Below are 17732 nucleotides of genomic sequence, written 5' to 3' on the forward strand. Positions count from 1 at the left end.
AAGGTAGACAGGGCCTGGGCGATCGATCGAAACCTAAATTCCATGTCACTTCTTGGCAGAGTAATACCCCGAAACTGCTGAATGTAAGATAGGAGGGAGGTGGTTGTGCATAGGATGCAACATATTCTCGGCGGTTGTGAGGCATCCTTTCACGGGAGAATCATTGGCTCTTCTAGAGACGGACGGGCACTGGCTTGCATTTCTGGCGATTCTTCCCTGACGTGTACTTCATTAAAAATAGTTCGGGGCTCTAGTGAGTATCTTGCAGGCTTTCTACAAAAAGAGAAACAGAATTGTGGCGATACCTTTGGGAACTGTGAAATCTTGTAGTGGTTGCACCATAGGCCGTTGCATGATATCAGCATAGCAAGATAAACACCAAGCTTCAGTAAACAAGTAGATTGGGACCTCCGTGCTTCTAATAAAATGGGATCAATGTTTGATTAGGTCTTGGTCATGATGATTTCTTTATTCATCTAGTCTTTTAACTATATCTTGCCCGTATTTCGCTTTAGCATGCCAAATCCCATAGGCTGCTTCTCTACACCATACAACGCTTAATTCCACTCGCTACGCCAAATCACTTTCTACTTGTACATATAACACGTCTCTTAAGCCTGGGCCGTAACTTCAAGCACACAGCGTCCGGCAACTTGACCAGTGGCCAGCTTGTGGACCCAGTCATCGAGGTCCTCAAGCTTGCCCTTTGATAGAATAGGCTATTGATGGGTTAGTATATGAAATTCTGAGATATTGTGGGGTTAGACTTACGCGGACGAGGCCTCGGGCGGTAAAGTCGAGAGCCTCTTCGACATCCTTCAGGTTACCAACGACACTTCCGACAACGTTCAGCCGTCGAAGAACCATGGTCATAGGGGCACAGCCAGCAATGATGGTGCTGTCCTGAGGAAGACCGACAGCCACGACGGTACCGTTAGGGCGGAGGAATCCAGGAGCAGACTCATAGGCTGCCCGAGTGGCGGCTGTGACGATGACGCCGTGGGCTCCATACTTTGTGATCTTCATAATCTCGGCTGTGATGTCCTTGGTATCCTTGAAGTCGATAAAGACCTCGGCACCAAGCTTCATGCACAGCTCGCGCTTCTGGTCTCCGCCGTCAATAGCGATGACTCGCATGCCCATGGCTTTGGCGTATTGAACGGCAAAGTGGCCGAGACCACCGCCAGCACCGGGAAGGACAATCCACTGGCCAGGCTTGACATTAGATCTAAGAAAAATGAGCACAATCCAGGGTGTTCTTTAATATCCACGAGTACTTACCGCTTGCAGGCGCCGTAAGCTGTGACACCTCCGCACATGATGGGACCAGCCTCCTCATCGAGGACGCCATCAGGGAGCTTGGTAGTGTATCGACCATCGGCGATGACGTACTCCTGGAATGTTCCAGGAACAGAGAAACCACTGTTTGTCTGGTTGGGGCAGTGCACCTCATCCACACCATTGAGGCAGAACTCGCACTCGCCACATGTGCTGGCAATCCACTTGACACCAGCTCGATCACCAACCTTCCACCGCTTCTCCATACCCTCACCGACAGCTACGACGGGACCAGCACCCTCGTGACCGGCAATGCCCTTGGTAACATCCATCATGCTGAGGCCAAAGTCCTTCCACTCGTTGTGTAGGAGAGACTTGTCTGAGCCACAGAGGCCAGACCAGTTGACCTTGACCAGAATCTGGCCGGGGCCAGGCTTGGGAACTTCAATTGTCTCGATGGAGGTGGTTGACTCGGGGCCGACGCCTTGGCGGACGGCAGCACGCTGCTGAGCGGGAACCTCGAGGGAAGCCATTGTGTATAGAGTAAAGTGTGAGGGGAGGAGACGGATGAATAGAAGTGATATGAATTGTCTGAATAGAAGAAGAGGCCTATTGTCAGGACAGAGCCCAGATTTATACCTCCCAACTCCAGCTTCAACAATCAGACCACCTCCTGGTGGCCCTGCCGATGCTCAGCTTCATCTTCGGTCCGCGGGTTTCCTTAGCATGCCAGCTCTATGCGAACAGGGAACAAAACAACCATGCCACCTGAACCTCCACGAAGCTAGCGGCAGCGATGGAAGCACGCAGTGGGTCAACTTGCAACAACTCGCTTCATGCTTGAATATCGTTGGTAGAAGCTGGCAACCCCCTCATTGAACCGAAGGCGCAGCCGCCAAATACCCCTCCCCTTGATCTACATGTTCTAACGTTAGTGGGCCGAGGAACGCACGTCCGAGGAATGTACGGCTGCAAAACGCGGGGAAGAGGGAAGAGAAACGTGATCTGTCAGAGCCTCAAGGAGGGGGGGCACTTTTGAATGTGTGGGTTTACTGGGGAGGTCCTTGATAAGAGGTATTGATAAACGAGGGTATCACGACATTCACAGTGTTTCTAGACTCTAGGCATCAGCACATCTCGAGTCATTGTCGAAAGGATTCAAGCCTACTGATTCAGGTGTTTACGACAAGGGATGCAAGATGCTACACTGCAGGCGACCTGCACAATCTCCAACGCAGCCAAGGATCAAGTAGGCTCAAGAGGGAGGACTGCGTACAGAAGAGAGCACGAGTCATGAAACCCCCCGTCACGGCCCGCAACGGATCCGGTCCGCAGCATCCGATCATGCCAGTTTCTAAGGTTAAACCCCAGGATCCCCCAGCTGTCGGTGGATGCCCATGGCACGACGTGTGTCCACAGCGGGCGCTTGTTTCGGGCAAAAGGCAGATGATCTCACTTTGCAACGAGACAGGGATTTTGGTGGATCTTTTTGGTGTGGAGAAAGCTGGGGACTGGGGTTTAGCTTCCCACGACCCGGACTCACTTTTCCGTGACTTGTTTTTGGCTAGCCACGTGTACGGGTGTTTTATTGAGAAAATGGGGCTTGTCGGGTAGGACTTGACAGCTCGTTCCACGTGGTCGACATACAAGCCGCTTGCGCTGATAGCTCAGGATGGTCCCTCGGCCAAGAGGTCCGAGCCAGAGCCCCCCACTATCTCCGGAGCCGATTTACCTATTTGACCGGGTGATCTACTCAGGGAGGCTGTTCGCATAAGGGCAGCAGCGCTAGCATCAGTCGTGCACAGCATGTCATGGCCCGCACTTGAGATTCAGTGAGGCAATTGACATCCCTACCCTGTTGTTGTGCCTGGCGTCAACGTTGCAGCAGCCGCACAAATTGTTGTTTTTACGGGCCGTGGGACAAAACATGGCCTGATATGAACATAAGACCTTCTCAATGAACAACTAGCAATATATAATTAACGTACATGATAAGCGAGTTGGCCAGGCAAGCGAGTTGGTCACTTTTCTTAACCTTCTAGTTAGAAATCGCAATAAAAATACAATAAACCATTTAATTAATTAAAACTACTCGCTATATACTTCCCCAGATATCTCAATTACTACCTAATATGTTTTTGCATTATGACCGGGCTTGCCGTAGATACCATAATGCTAAACCCCCGGTCGCGCTGACCTTCCTTGACCACTACTTCTCGATGATTCCGCCACTACCTACGCATTAATATCTATTTAATTAATTACTTGCCTTCCTTCCTCTATTATTATTACCCCTTTTTTCTATAGTCTAGTTCTTTTTGCCCTCTGGCGCTAACTTAGTATCTTATTCGCCTATTTAAGGTCTTTAACCCTAGCCTTTAATAAAATAACCTTATATATAATTATCTTTATTCCCTTAGAAGAAGACTATATAGCTTCTAGAATTAACTCTAGGGAGCTACTTTTATGTCTTATAACTTATCTCTCGAGGTATTTAGACTAAGATTAAGCCTTAAGTATGGTTTTTAGGGTCTTTAAAACCTAAGGGGTCGATGGTTTAGCTACCTCCTTAGCTAGTATTAAAGTTTATAGCTATATATTAAGCTTTAAGACTATACTTTCTAGGTTAAGAGGAATAAGGCTAGCCCCTCTAAAGGCTAATTTAATATTCTTTTTTATTATAATAGCCTAAAATGCGGTATAAAAGACTAAGAAAAACTTAGTCTTTAAAACATAAGTTATAAAGCATCTAATTAAAAGCTCTATTTCTTAGCTATAAGCGTTCTTAAGTATGCTAAAGCACCTAATATTAAGGGGCTAAAGTAATATAAAATATCTTATTTTTAAGAAGGTCTTTTATAAAATAAAATTCTAGAAAAATAAGCTTATAAGATATAAGCCTAGGATTTTATTACCTTATATTATAGCCTATGCGCTTCCCTATGAGCTGCTTACCTAAGCAATATCTGCTTAGATAAGCAAGATATAAGGGAGTATTAATACTGCCCCTTCTAGGCTTATTTCCCTTTTAGGAAGGTTATGTGACTTCGGACTTAGGGCTTTATTATAAACCTAATAGCTCTATTAAAGCTGTTTCCTTTTAAAGAGTATTTTCTATCTAGTTTTAAATATCTTAGTTTAAAACCCTATAGGTTTTAACTTCTATTAATATATATATATAGCAAGCCAGACAGCAAGCAAACTAGATACTTTTCTTAACCTCTAAGATAAAAATCACTATAAAAATACTATATACTATTTAATTAATTAAAACTACTCGCTATACTCTTCCCTAGATATCTTAATCACTACCTAATAGGTCCTTATATTATAGCTAGGCTTACTATAAATACTATAACGCTAAATACCTAGTCGCGCTGACCTTCCTTAACTACTACTTCTCGACGATTTAGCTATTACCTGCGCATTAATATCTATCTAATTAATTACTTACTTTCCTTCCTTTACTATTATTACCCCTCTTTTCTATAATCTAGTCCTTTTTGCCCTCCGGCGCTAGCTTAGTATCTCATTTGCTTATTTAAGTTCTTTAACCCTAGCCTTAAGTAAGGTAACCTTATATATAATTATCTTTATTCCCTTAGAAAAAGACTATATAGCTTCTAGAATTAACTCTAGGGAGCTACTTTTATGCCTCTTTACTTACCTCTCGAGGTAATCTAACTAAGATTAAGCCTTAAGTATAGTCTTTGGGGTCTTTAAAACCTAAGGGGTTAATGGTTTAGCCTCCTCCTCGGTAGGCATTGGAGTCTATAGTTATATATTAAGCTTTGAGACTATACTTTCTGGGTTAAGAGGAATAAGCCTAGCCCCTCTAAAGGCTAATTTAATATTCTTTTCTATTATAGTGGCCTAAAATGCGGTATAGAAGGCTAGGAAGAACTCGGTCTTTAAAATATAGGTTATAGAGTATCTAATTAAATACTTTATTTCTTAGCTATAAGCGTTTTTAAGCACGCTAAAGCACTTAATATTAAGGGGCTAAAGTAAATAAGATAAATAAGGTGGTATATAAAGCTAGATAATCTTATTTTCCTTATAATATCTCTTAAATTTAATTAAGTAGTAACTTTTATAGCCATCAAGGATTAAAAGATAATAGCAATTATTTATTCGCTTAGCTATACATTAATCAAAGTGCTTAAGCCACTCGAGACCAGTCTCGTTATCAATCTAGCCATTTTAGGTCATTGCGATAGCCTAATCGCCCGGGAGGTTACTATCCCGGTACCAGTTGGCGAGGTAATATTGGCCCGCACCGATGATAAACGGCGAGATCGCTTGGCCATCCGCATTGATCGCCTAAATGACCGTAATCCATTCCCGGTTTCTAGGCTATACTAATTTTAGCTTTCTACGCCTATCTATGCCTATGATGACTATTCCGCTCTGAATTATGCCTATTATAAAGCTAGTCTCATTAATATTATAGATATTATCTAATTAGATACTATACTTCGCGATTATATTCGCTATAAGCATAAACCACTTGCGGATAATAGCTAGATCTTCGCACTTAGCTCTCTAGTAGTTATATTTCTAAAAGAAACGCGTCTTAAGGTCTAAGTATCACCTAATGAAGTTTAAAGCCCAACGCGCGCTAACTAGTGGTGCGTCGCGGTCGGCAAGCAATTGATTAGCTATTTCCTTCACACCACGAAGCCGGGGGGGAAATCCTCGCGAATCTAGGTCGAGAATAAAGTAAATAAGGATCTATTCCTCTAGATTAGATAGTCGGCGTGAATTAGGAATAGTATTGACTCGGGCTTGGATGCCATTATATCGGTCAAAGAGTGTTAAATGCTTGACTTGGTAGAGCTTTGCGGCGCCTTTGAGACTTAATTTTGGGGTATTTTGATGGGCTTGAAGTGCAAGAAGGATTTTAGGCTCTTTATTAGACTGTGATATACTGGGTGGTTGAGAATTAATGGATTAAATAGAGAAGGTATAGGTTAAGGGATTTTTTATCCGGTTTGCTTGCTATCTGGCTCGCTATATATATATATTATATATAATAAGTAAATTAAATAAGTAAGTAAATTATATATATTATATATTAAAAGCAAAGATTTCTAAACTTAATTAAAATAATTATAAAATAGCTACTAGCTTAAAAAGGGTTATATTAAATATTAAATTACTAAATAAGCTAATATATATAATAAATAAGCGCTATAAATAAGTAACTATTATACTTTTCCCTTTTATATCTAACTTTTTATTTAATTAATTAATTATTAATCACTAAATATATTAGACTTAAATACTAAGGCTAGAATATTTCTTACCCTTTAAGCCCTTTAAAATAACCTAAAACTAAGTATCTAAAGTGCTATAGGGATATATAAGATTAATAAGTAGCGGCTATATTACCGCTAGCAAGGCATTTAATCCCGATGCGATATTATCTTAAATTTACGCTAATTATCTAATCTAAAGGAATAGATTATAGTTTAATTTATTCTTAACCTAGATACGCGAGGTTTTCCCCCGCGACTATGTGCTATTAAAGTAATAGCTAATTAACTACTTATTAACCGCGATGCGCTACTTATTAATAAGCGCTAGGCTTTTAACTTTATTAGGTAATAAAAAAAGCTAAAGATATGTTTTTTTTTATAAATATAATTACTAGAGGGCTAAGTATAAAGATCTAAAGGAAATCTAAAAATAGTTTTAGCTTATAGTAAATATAATTATAAAGTATAATATTTAATTAGATAATATTTAAAACTTTAATAAGATTAGCTTCCTTATAGGTATAATTATAAGCAAAATAGTTATTATTAATATAAAAAGGCATAATTAATTAAAATTAATATAGCTTAAAAGCTAGAAATAAATTATAGTAATTTAGGTAATTAATATAAAGGGCTAAGTAATTTAGCTATTTATTATAAGTGCGGGCTAATATTACCTCGCTAATTAATATAAAAAAAGTAACCTCCTAGGTAATTAAATTATTATAACCTTTTAAAATAGCTAAACTAATAATAAGACTAGTCTTAAGTAATTAAAATACTTTAATTAATATATAATTAAGTAATTAAATAGTTATTATTATCTTTTAGTTTTTAATAGTTATAAAAGTTATTACTTTATTAGCTTTAAGAGATATTATAAAAAGAATAAAATTATTATACTTTATATATTACCTTATTTATCTTATTTACTTTAGTCTCTTAATATTAAGTATTTTAACTTACTTAAAAAAAGCTTATAATTAAGAAATAAAATATTTAATTAAATATTTTATTACTTATATTTCTAAGACTAAGTTCTTCCTAGCCTTTTATATTACTTATTAAGTTATTATAATAAAATAAAATATTAAGTTTATTTTTAGATAGGCTAGACTTATCCCTCTTAACCTAGAAAGTATAGTCTTAAAGCTTAATATATAGCTATAGACTTTAATACTAGTTAAAGAGGAGGCTAGGCCCTTAACCCCTTAGGCTTTAAAGACCCTAAGGATAATACTTAAGGCTAAATCTTAGTCTAAATACCTTAAAAGATAAATTAAAAGATATTAAAGTAGCTCCTTAGAGTTAATTCTTAAGGTATTAAAGTATTTTTCTAAGGAAATAAAGGTAATTATATATAAGATAGTATTATTAAGGGCTAAGATATAAGATCTTTAATAGGTAAATAAGATACTAAGCTAGCGCTAAAGGGTAAAAAAAACCTAGCTATAAAAGAGAAAGGTAATAATAATAGAAGAAAGAAGATAAGTAATTAATTAAATAGATATTAATATATAAGTAATAGCTAAATTATTAAGAAGTAATAATTAAGGAAGGTTAGCGCGACTAGGAGTTTAGTACTATAGAGTATATAATAAGCCTAGTTATAATACTAAAATATATTAAGTAATAATTAAGACCTCTAGGGAAGAATATAATAAGTAGTTTTAATTAATTAATTAATTTATTATATTTTTATTATAATCTTATTAAAGAGGGTTAAGAAAAGTATAATACTTACTTATTTATAGCGCTTGCTTATTATATATATTATACTTAATAAGTAAGTAAGTTAAATAAGTAAATAAGTTAAAAATCTTAATTTTTTTATTAAAGATTATAATAAAAATATTAAAAATTATTTAATTAATTAAAACTACTTATTATACTTTTCCTTAGATATCTTAATTACTATTTAATAAGTCCTTATATTATACCTAGGCTTATTATAAATACTATAGCGCTAAATACCTAGTTTAATTAACCTTTCTTAACTACTACTCCTTAATAATTTAACTATTACCTATGCATTTATATCTATTTAATTAATTACTTACCTTACCTCCTTTATTATTATAACCCCTCTTTTTTATAATCTAGTTCCTTTTGCCCTTTATTACTAGCTTAGTATTTTATTTACTTCTTAAAGGTCTTTAATCTTAGCCCTTAATAATATAATCTTATATATATTTCCCTTTATTACCTTTATAAGAGACTTTATAGCCTTTATAATTAACTCTAGAGAGCTATTATAATACCTTCTAATTTATCTTTTAAGGTATTTAGACTAAGATCTAGCCTTAAGCATAGTCTTTGGGGTCCTTAAGACCCAAGGGGTAAAGGGTTTAATCCCCTCCTTAGTAGGCATTAAAGTCCATAGCTATATATTAAGCTTTAAGACTATAGCTTCTAGGTTAAGGGGAATAAGGCTAGCTCTTTTAAAAGCCCCCTTAATATTTCTTTCTATTATAATAGACTTATATACTATATAAAAGGCTAAAAAGAACTTAGTCTTTAAAACGTGGGTTATAGAGTATTTAATTAATTGCTTTATTTCTTAACTATAAGCTCGCTTTAGCACGCTAAAGTACTTAATATTAAGGGGCTAAAATAAATAAGATAAATAAGGTGGTATATAAAGCTAAATAATCTTTTTTTCCTTATAATATCTCTTAAATTTAATAAACTAGTAACTTTTATATTTATTAAGAATTAAGAAATAATAGGAATTAATTAATTAATTAGTTATGCACTAGTTAAAGTGCTTAAGCTACTTAAGACTAGTCTTATTATTAGTCTAGCTATTTTAAGTTATTATAATAGCTTAATCGCCCGGGAGGTTACTATCCTAGTACTAGTTAGTAAGGTAATATTAGCCTATATTAATAATAAATAGCTAGATCGCCTAGCCTTTTGTATTAATTACTTAAATAATTATAATTTATTCTTAGTTTCTAGGCTATATTAATTTTAGCTTTAAATACCTTTCTAAGCCTATAATAACTATTTTACTTATAATTATACCTATAAGGAAGCTAATCTTATTAAAGTTATAAATATTATTTAATTAGATATTATACTTCGCGATTATATTTACTATAAGCTAAAACTAATCGCAGATAATAATTAGATCTTTGCACTTAGCTCTCTAGTAGTTATATTTATAAAAGAAATATATCTTAAGCTCTTAATATTACTTAATAAAATTTAAAGCCTAGTATATGCCAACTAGTGGCGCGTCGCGGTCGGTAAGTAATTAATTAGCTATTTCTTTTATACCACGAAGCCGGGGGGGAAATCCTCGCGAATCTAGGTCGAGAATGAAGTGAATAAGGATCTATTCCTCTAGATCAGATAGCCGACGTGATTTCTAGATGGTATCGCGCCGAGATTGGATGCCCTTTTGCCGGCGACCTAGAGTACAACGATTGACTGTATATATCTCTGCAGCGCGTCGGATACGTAGGTTTGGGTTATTTTGAAGGGCCTGAAGGGCAAGGAGCATTCTAGCTTTATAATTAGACTGTGACATACTGGTTGGTTGAGAATCAATTGATCAAATAGAGATGATGAAGGTTGAGGGATTTTTGGCTCACTTGCTTGTGTGGCTCACTTGCTTATTAAGTACGTTACTTAAACTTTTAATTTTATCTATTTTAGGCTTAGCCTGATTTTCTTAGAAATTTTTAAATTAATATAATCTTAGGTATAAATTCCTTTATTAGGCAAATTAATCCACTTGCTTGCCTGATCTACTTGTTATATATATATATTATAAGGACTTAGCTACTTTATTAGTAATAATAAAAGGCTATTAATTAATGCGACCTATAGTGGGCTTATCTTATCTTATCTCTTAATCTAATAATAAACTTTAATTATAGTTATCTAATAATAAATACATATATATTATAATTATTAAAAGGTAAAATTAAGGTCCTAATACTAATAAGCAATTAGTCTATTAGGGATTATAACTTAAGATATTATAATGCATAAAATTAGCATACTTACCGTCTTATATTAAAACCCTATTAAGCTTAATACTATACCTCTTCTTACCGCCTTCCCCCATAGCTATTAAAGTCATCGTAATATAAATTCTTAAGCTATAGTAATATCGCCTTTTAATACTTAAAATAAGGCTCTCGAGACGCTAAGATTACTAAGATACTTCTGCGTTCCTAGCTCCTACTATGAAATTCAGTAGCACGCATAAAATCGCCGGCTAAAGCATCTATAGTGCTATCTAGCCAGCTATTAAGGTCTATATTAGCTATAGGCAAGGAATTTAAAAGATAAGGGGATTATTAATATAAAGATAATATTAATAACTTAAAGAATTTAATAAGTTAGTATTAGTTAAAGGACTAAGAAATATATTTCTTTAAGAAATTATTAAAAGCTTATTACTAAGAAAAGCTAAAAGTAAAAAAGGAATTTACTTATAAGTTATTATTTAAGATATTTATCCCTAGCTTTTAAAAGAAATAATTAAATACCTAGTAAGCGCTAAAAATAATAATAATAAAAATTATATAAATTAAGACCTTTTAGCGCGCTTTTAAAGATATAAAATATTACTTTAAATTATATTATAAATATAAGTCTAGTTTATTATTAATAAATAAAAATAATAAAAATCTCTACCTTAAGAGATATAGTTTTTTAGGGAATAAGATTATTATAAATAATTTACTTATTTTTAATAATATTAACTTTAAGGAATATAATAAGATCTTCTTAGATAATAAGCCCGCTAAGAAGTAGATTTATTTACCTAGAGATAGCGCTTATTAGCGAGGAAGAGCGCGAGGCAGGGTAGCGCGGATAGAGACGGTAGAGGAAGTGGCGGCTACTTATGATGCGATAGAGGAAGAAGCGGCGGATAAAGCTAAAGCTAAGGAATAAGCGGCGCCGAGAGACGACTATGCCTTCCTCACATCATCACAGGATATATAGGATAGTTAGTAATCTCTCCCTATATCGCGGGATTACTCTCGTGAGGCGGGAAACTCACTTAGTCGCCGCTTAGTAGTCTTATCGCCTCCGTAGCCTCGCCAACGCGCTTAGAATTACTCTAGCTCTCATCCTATAAGTAATATACCGCTAAATAACCCTTTTATTAATTATTATAGGAAGAGGAAGCGTAATAATCATAAGGATCTCGGCGGTATGCCCTGGGGGGAGATAAAGGAGATTTTAATATATTAGGAGACCCAGAGGACTTATAACGTGGTTTCTTATGCCCGCCTAGTTAGCTTATAGGATATTAAAAAGGCTATTACTAACTATGAGGAGGTTATAAAAGAGAAAGAGCTCTTATTAATAATCTAAGTAATCTATTAATTCTAGGAAGATCTAGGCAATATTATAGTATAGAATATATTAGGTTTAGTTACTATAAAGGAGGCTTAAATTATAAGGAAAATTAGGCCTATAGCTAAGCCTTATAAGTAGGCTTATAATAGTTAGTAATATTAATATTAACCTATATAATTAGATTAGCTTAAAAGCTACTTTTTATATATAAATTATAGTATTTTTTAACGCCTCTATACCGGCCTTAATATCTTTATTATAGCCCTTAACAATAGGCCTTGTTTTTTTTCTACCGCCGCCGCTTTCACCGCCCCCGCATTCATAATTACAACTCCTTTTTTCTTACTCTCTAGCTTTATTAACTTTATTATTAATATTATCAACGCCCTTACGCTCTCGCCGCCTTCTAATATATTCTTTAAAGCTATATTAAGTCTATATCTACGCCGCAATATACTCTTATATATACCTACTAGCTTAGAAAGGCACGATAGAGTTAGCATAAGCTCTAGCCGCCTCTATAATATTACTCTCTTCTTTTATAAGCATTTCTTTAAGTAGCTTTCTCTCCTTAATAGGTTCTCTCCCTTTATTTAAGATAAAGTTATATATACCTGCCGTGGCATATATAATAAGCTATTAATTATTAAAATTATACTTAGGAGGGCACCTATATAGGATTATAAATTTCCTCTTCTATATGCTAAAAGCCCGCTTAATTACTTACCATAGCTTAGCGTGGCTATAGTTAAATACCTTCTCTTCGCAGTCCGGCAGCGTTCCTCGGTCTCAGAAGTCTTTGAGGTGGTATATATGCCCTATAAATAGCGTTAAGATACTACATCTCAAAGGAAATCCTATATTAGCAAGGTAGAAGCGCCCGCGAGGCAGTATAAGCTTCCACGGGTCTACCTATATAAGGGCGATCTAAAGCAGTGCGGAGTTATAAGTCGAGCCTTTTGCACCTGCGAGCATATATACGAACTAGCCCTCGAGGTTAACTACGGCGAGTATATTTTAAGAGACTTGGCTCTTCCTTAATTACTACCTTCCTTGCTGCTTAAGGGCGATAAAGGCATATATATGAGTCCTATTTATTGCCCCTATAGCATTATTAAACTATATAGAATCGCTATCTAATTTTATATTAGGAGAGAGCTCTTTTGCTATTAGCTATATTACGAAGCGGTTATATAGCTAAAGCAGCGGTCTAATAATCTCATGGAATACCCTCGAGACCGTGCTTTAGTTAATAGAGAAGATACCTACTATATTCCTCTGCATAGCGCTAAAGGCAAAGATCTAGAGGATAATTAATACCTTCTGCTCTAGATATATCTCTTAACTATTGCCGGTGATAGTATTATTTTAAAGCCACTCGCAGAGGGCAAAAAATATAGCCTTTGGCATATAAAATAAGTCACTAAAGATTAGCTCTAGTACCTTAAGTACTTACTTAAAATGCGCTCTTATAAGCTATGGGTTAATAGTTTAGTATATACCCTGCGTGATAGGATTACTATAATCTCTCGGGCGAGGCGCCTTTTTATTTTACTTATTAAAGATAATAAGTATCCTAAATAATCTCTCTTAATCTATGCTAATATTATCCTCGATTAGAAGCTTTATGAGAAACTCTTCCTCTATATACTTAGCATTATCTAGGCGCTCCTCGGCAGCGTATAGGTGCATCCTCGCATACCTCCTCGCGCCCGCAGCGTCATCTGAGGACATCTCGGCATCGTTAATATCATTAGACAGCGAGAGGGCGTCATCTAATGGCCCATAGAGGTTAGGTTTATCCATCTTCGTTGATATATATCTGTGAATAGCTTCATATTGGTCTGCGGTTAGCTCACGTTGATCTATAGTTATCACCTTCCTGCGTCAATCAGGGAAAGCGGCAGAAAGCTATCAGGATTGCTTCATACGGCAAAGAAGGCGAGCTCCGGCGCTCTGGGCTAGCGTGATACATGTGGCGACGTTTATTTTCCCCACGTATGCAATTTGGACAGCTTATACTCACACACACAGCGCCTATAGCTGACAATTTGAGCTAAGCGTGTCTTGGCATTCATCTAGGCGGAAATTAGATGTCCCAGTCATCCTCAGATGTACGATTGGCATCAGGGCCTAAGACTCAAACTGATTTCAGGATAGTGGCTTGAGGCATTAGGTTGATATGAGATAACAGCAAGGCATGAGCTAGAGGCACCTGCATCGACAACATGGAGGGCCCACCTGGCTGAGAAAAGAGGCGTAGGCACTTCTGTAGGCTTCAGCTACTTACTTCCGGGCGTCGGCGCTTGCCGTTGCCCAGACCCTAAAACGGAGCAACCCGATGCGAGGGGGGATATCAGTTTCACGAGATAAGCGTAAAGTATTTAATCCTCCCAGTTCCCTGGATGCTGAAATGATTTCCTTGGTCAGAAAGCACGAATATACCCCTACAATGGCTTCCAGGACACCCGAAGAACTCCTCTCTGCAATTTTGCAGACAGTTGAGCGGGACATTGTCCCACTGACCCGTGAGGGGGTCGCTTCTGGGAGCAAGGTCTTTGGCGCCGCCATCCTGTCGTCCAAAACCTTTCAACCATATACGGTTTCAACCAACAACGAACGAGTTTCTCCCTTACTTCATGGAGAGATAAATTGCATTCAAAAGTTTTACACAGAGAATTTTCCCAATCCTCTTGATCGACCGAGTACGCGAGAAGACTGTGTCTTCTTTGCAACACACGAACCATGCAGCTTGTGCCTCAGCGGCATAACATGGTCTGGATTCAAGGAGTTCTACTACATGTTCACATACGAAGATAGCCGGGATCAATTTTCCATTCCATACGACATTGAGATCCTAGAGGAGGTTTTTCGGGTCAAGGTTGAGGGCGAAAGTGCCGAATCACTTAGAGATAGGGATCTGTACAACCGAAAGAACAAGTTTTTCACTGCCCGAAGCCTTCAAGACCTAGTTGAAGAAGTCAAAGATGCTCAGGAGCGAGAGCGATGGAGTGCAGAAGTAGAAAGGGTCAAGAGTCTCTATCAATCACTCAGCGATGTGTATCGGCTAAACAAGTCCAAAGGGGTCGAGACATCCAGTACATGGAAGTAGTAGTGAGAACGGGATAGGTGTTAAAGCTTTGTAAATAAGAACCAATACCCACGGAAAAAAACACTGCCTCATCCTAAAATACTTGTGTCGTCCATGAAGTGTCATCGTCCTGGTCTTGAGCGGTTTAATATGCTTGCTAATCTGAGCGAAGAGGGATAAGGGCCTGGATAATTCATTGCTGATGAATCAATACTGGTCCCTTTGATATAAGGAATTAAACCGGGGGCGGTATTGTCGATCAAATCCAGAGTCATATTTGAAATATTTGATGGCCTGCAAAGCCAGATTTGTTGTTTGAAATATTTGATCAAATATTTCAAACCCCAACATCTACGCTCTTCATACTACTCTCAATGTCCCGGTGTAACCCATCTTTCCCAGGTGCAATAGCCCCAAGCTTCATGGCACCATGTTTAATCCAATTCTTGAGGCACTGCAGCCTCTCCAATGTTGCCGCACTCATCGAAAGTCTCTGTGACGTCAACGTCAACTTAGCAAGGCTGAAAGATCTCTCACAATCAGTTGTCATCGCTGGGATAGCAAGTAAATCAAGAGCCAGCTGGCTGATCACAGGGAATGGTCCCTGGTGAGCCATCCACCGCTCGATTGGATCCTCAGTTTCTTATGGTTCCAGCCGCAAATAGCGCTCGAGTTCGCTGCCCATCACTGTTGCTCGAGCTCTCCTGCTTTTCAACCATTGTTTAAACATACTATCCTCGTTGTCACGACCTGACAAAGCACGGGTCACGTGCCAAAGGACAGTCCCATAATTCCCCACTAATCGAGGCACGATCACCTCCTCATCAGAAGTGATCACGGTGATCACCTCCCTAATCACCATGATCACTTACACGATCACCCTAATCAAGGCACAGGGGATAGTGACCAGGCATAGCAGCACAAAGTATATAATACACTCATTGCACTTTCTTATATATCCACCACCTCAGCTGTTAATATAACTTAGTTATACTTTATACCTTTAAGCATATTACTAGACGTGACTTATACCCTCTGCCTTAGAGTATATAATCTAATCCTTTATTAATATAAACCCCTAATAGTTAGTTTATCTCTTAAGAAATATATAATTATTATATTAAATATATTATAACGCACTTGATAAGTAGCTTGATTAGATAAGTGACTTGATCACTTTTGTACTTTTTAGCTGTGCATTGCGGGGTGCGATACCTAGAAATTGTTAAGGTCGCTTAGCATTTTTTAAGTACTTTCTATATGTACCCTCTATTAAAAAATACCTTAGTGATTAACTCGCTTGTCTGATTAACTCACTTATTAAGTATATTAATTAATATTATAAACTTATTAATTATAATTAATATATATAATAAGTATGCGTCGCAGGCAAGTATGCGTCGCACTTATATTTTTATCTTAAAAGAATATATTAAAAAAGTTCTTTAAAATTTAAGTTAAGCTTTTATAGGCTAAAACTAAAGAGTTAGGCTTTTTATATAATATAAAAATAATAAAACTTTTCTTAGATTTTTAAAAAATTATTACTAAGCTAATATAAAAAAAAACTATTTATATTATATAAATTATTAATATATATAATAAGTAAGTATACTAGATAAATAAGTATATTAAAAATCTCTACCTTAAAGATAGAAATTACTATAAAAATACCATAAATTATTTAATTAATTAAAACTACTAGCTATATTCTTCCCCTAATATCTTAATTACTACCTAATAAGTCCTTATATTATAGCCAGGCTTGCCGTAGATACTATAATGCTGAATACCCGGTCGCGCTAACCTCCCTTGACTACCACTTCTCGACGATTTGGCCATTACCTACGCATTAATATCCATCTGATTAATTACTTGCCTTCCTTCCTCTACTGTTATTACCCCTCTTTTCTATAGTCGGGTTCTTTTTGCCCTCTAGCGCCGGCTTAGTATCTCATTTGCCTCTCAAAGGTCTTTATTCTTAGCGGTTAATAAGGCTACTTAATGTATAACTGCCTTTGTCCCCTTTGCAAGAGACTATAGAGCTTCTAAAATTAACTCTAGGGAGCTACTTTAATGCCTTCTAATTTATCTTTTAAGGTATTTAGACTAAGATCTAGCCTTAAGCATAGTCTTTAGGGTCCTTAAGGCCCAAGGGGTTAATGGTTTAGTTGCCTCTTTAACTAGCGTTAGCATATATAGCTATATATTAAGCTTTAAGATTATATTTTCTGCATTAAGAGGAATAAGCCTAGCTCCTCTAAAAGCCCCCTTAATATTTTATTTTATTATAATAACTTAAAATATAATATAAAAGGCTAAAAAGAACTTAGTCTTTAAAATATAAGTTATAAAGTATCTAATTAGATACTTTATTTCTTAACTATAAGCACTCTTAAGCACGCTAAAATACCTAATATTAAGGGGCTAAAGTAAATAAGAGAAATAAGATAGTATATAAAGCCTAATAATCTTATTTTCCTTATAATATCTCTCGAATTTAATAGAGTAGTAACTTTTATAGCTATTAAGGATTAAGAGATAATAGATACTAATTAATTAATTAGTTATATACCGGTTAAAGTGCTTAAGCCACTCGAGACCGGTCTCGTTATTAGTCTAGCCATTTTAGGTCATCGCAATAGCCTAATCGCCCGGGAGGTTGCTTTCTTAGTACTAGTTAGCGAGATAATATTAGCCCGCACCGATAATAAACGGCGGGATCAGCCAGCCTTCCGCATTGATCACCTAAATGACTATAATCCATTCTCGGTTTC

The 17732-nt window shown here is 36.4% G+C and overlaps 2 protein-coding genes across 2 annotated transcripts; one reads left to right on the plus strand and one right to left on the minus strand.

Annotated features, from left to right (window-relative positions):
* Positions 1-611: 611 nt before the first annotated feature.
* On the minus strand, positions 612-1811 carry LRP88_14195 (zinc-dependent alcohol dehydrogenase; the record flags this gene model as incomplete). Its single annotated transcript, XM_083250545.1, has 3 exons — positions 612-719; positions 772-1228; positions 1282-1811. The coding sequence occupies 3 exons, from the start codon at positions 1809-1811 to the stop codon at positions 612-614; spliced, it is 1095 nt and encodes a 364-aa protein (XP_083093610.1).
* A 12505-nt stretch (positions 1812-14316) lies between these two features.
* Positions 14317-14976, plus strand: LRP88_14196 (cytidine deaminase-like protein; the record flags this gene model as incomplete). The annotated part of the gene is made up of 1 exon (XM_083250546.1): positions 14317-14976. One exon carries the CDS (start codon positions 14317-14319, stop codon positions 14974-14976), a length of 660 nt encoding a protein of 219 aa, XP_083093611.1.
* Between the last annotated feature and the right edge of the window lie 2756 nt (positions 14977-17732).

The sequence above is a fragment of the Fusarium phalaenopsidis genome, assembly GCF_050370095.1.
Source record: "Fusarium phalaenopsidis strain FUZ10S chromosome Unknown contig_32334, whole genome shotgun sequence".
In the NCBI taxonomy this organism is placed as follows: Eukaryota; Fungi; Ascomycota; class Sordariomycetes; order Hypocreales; family Nectriaceae; genus Fusarium; species Fusarium phalaenopsidis.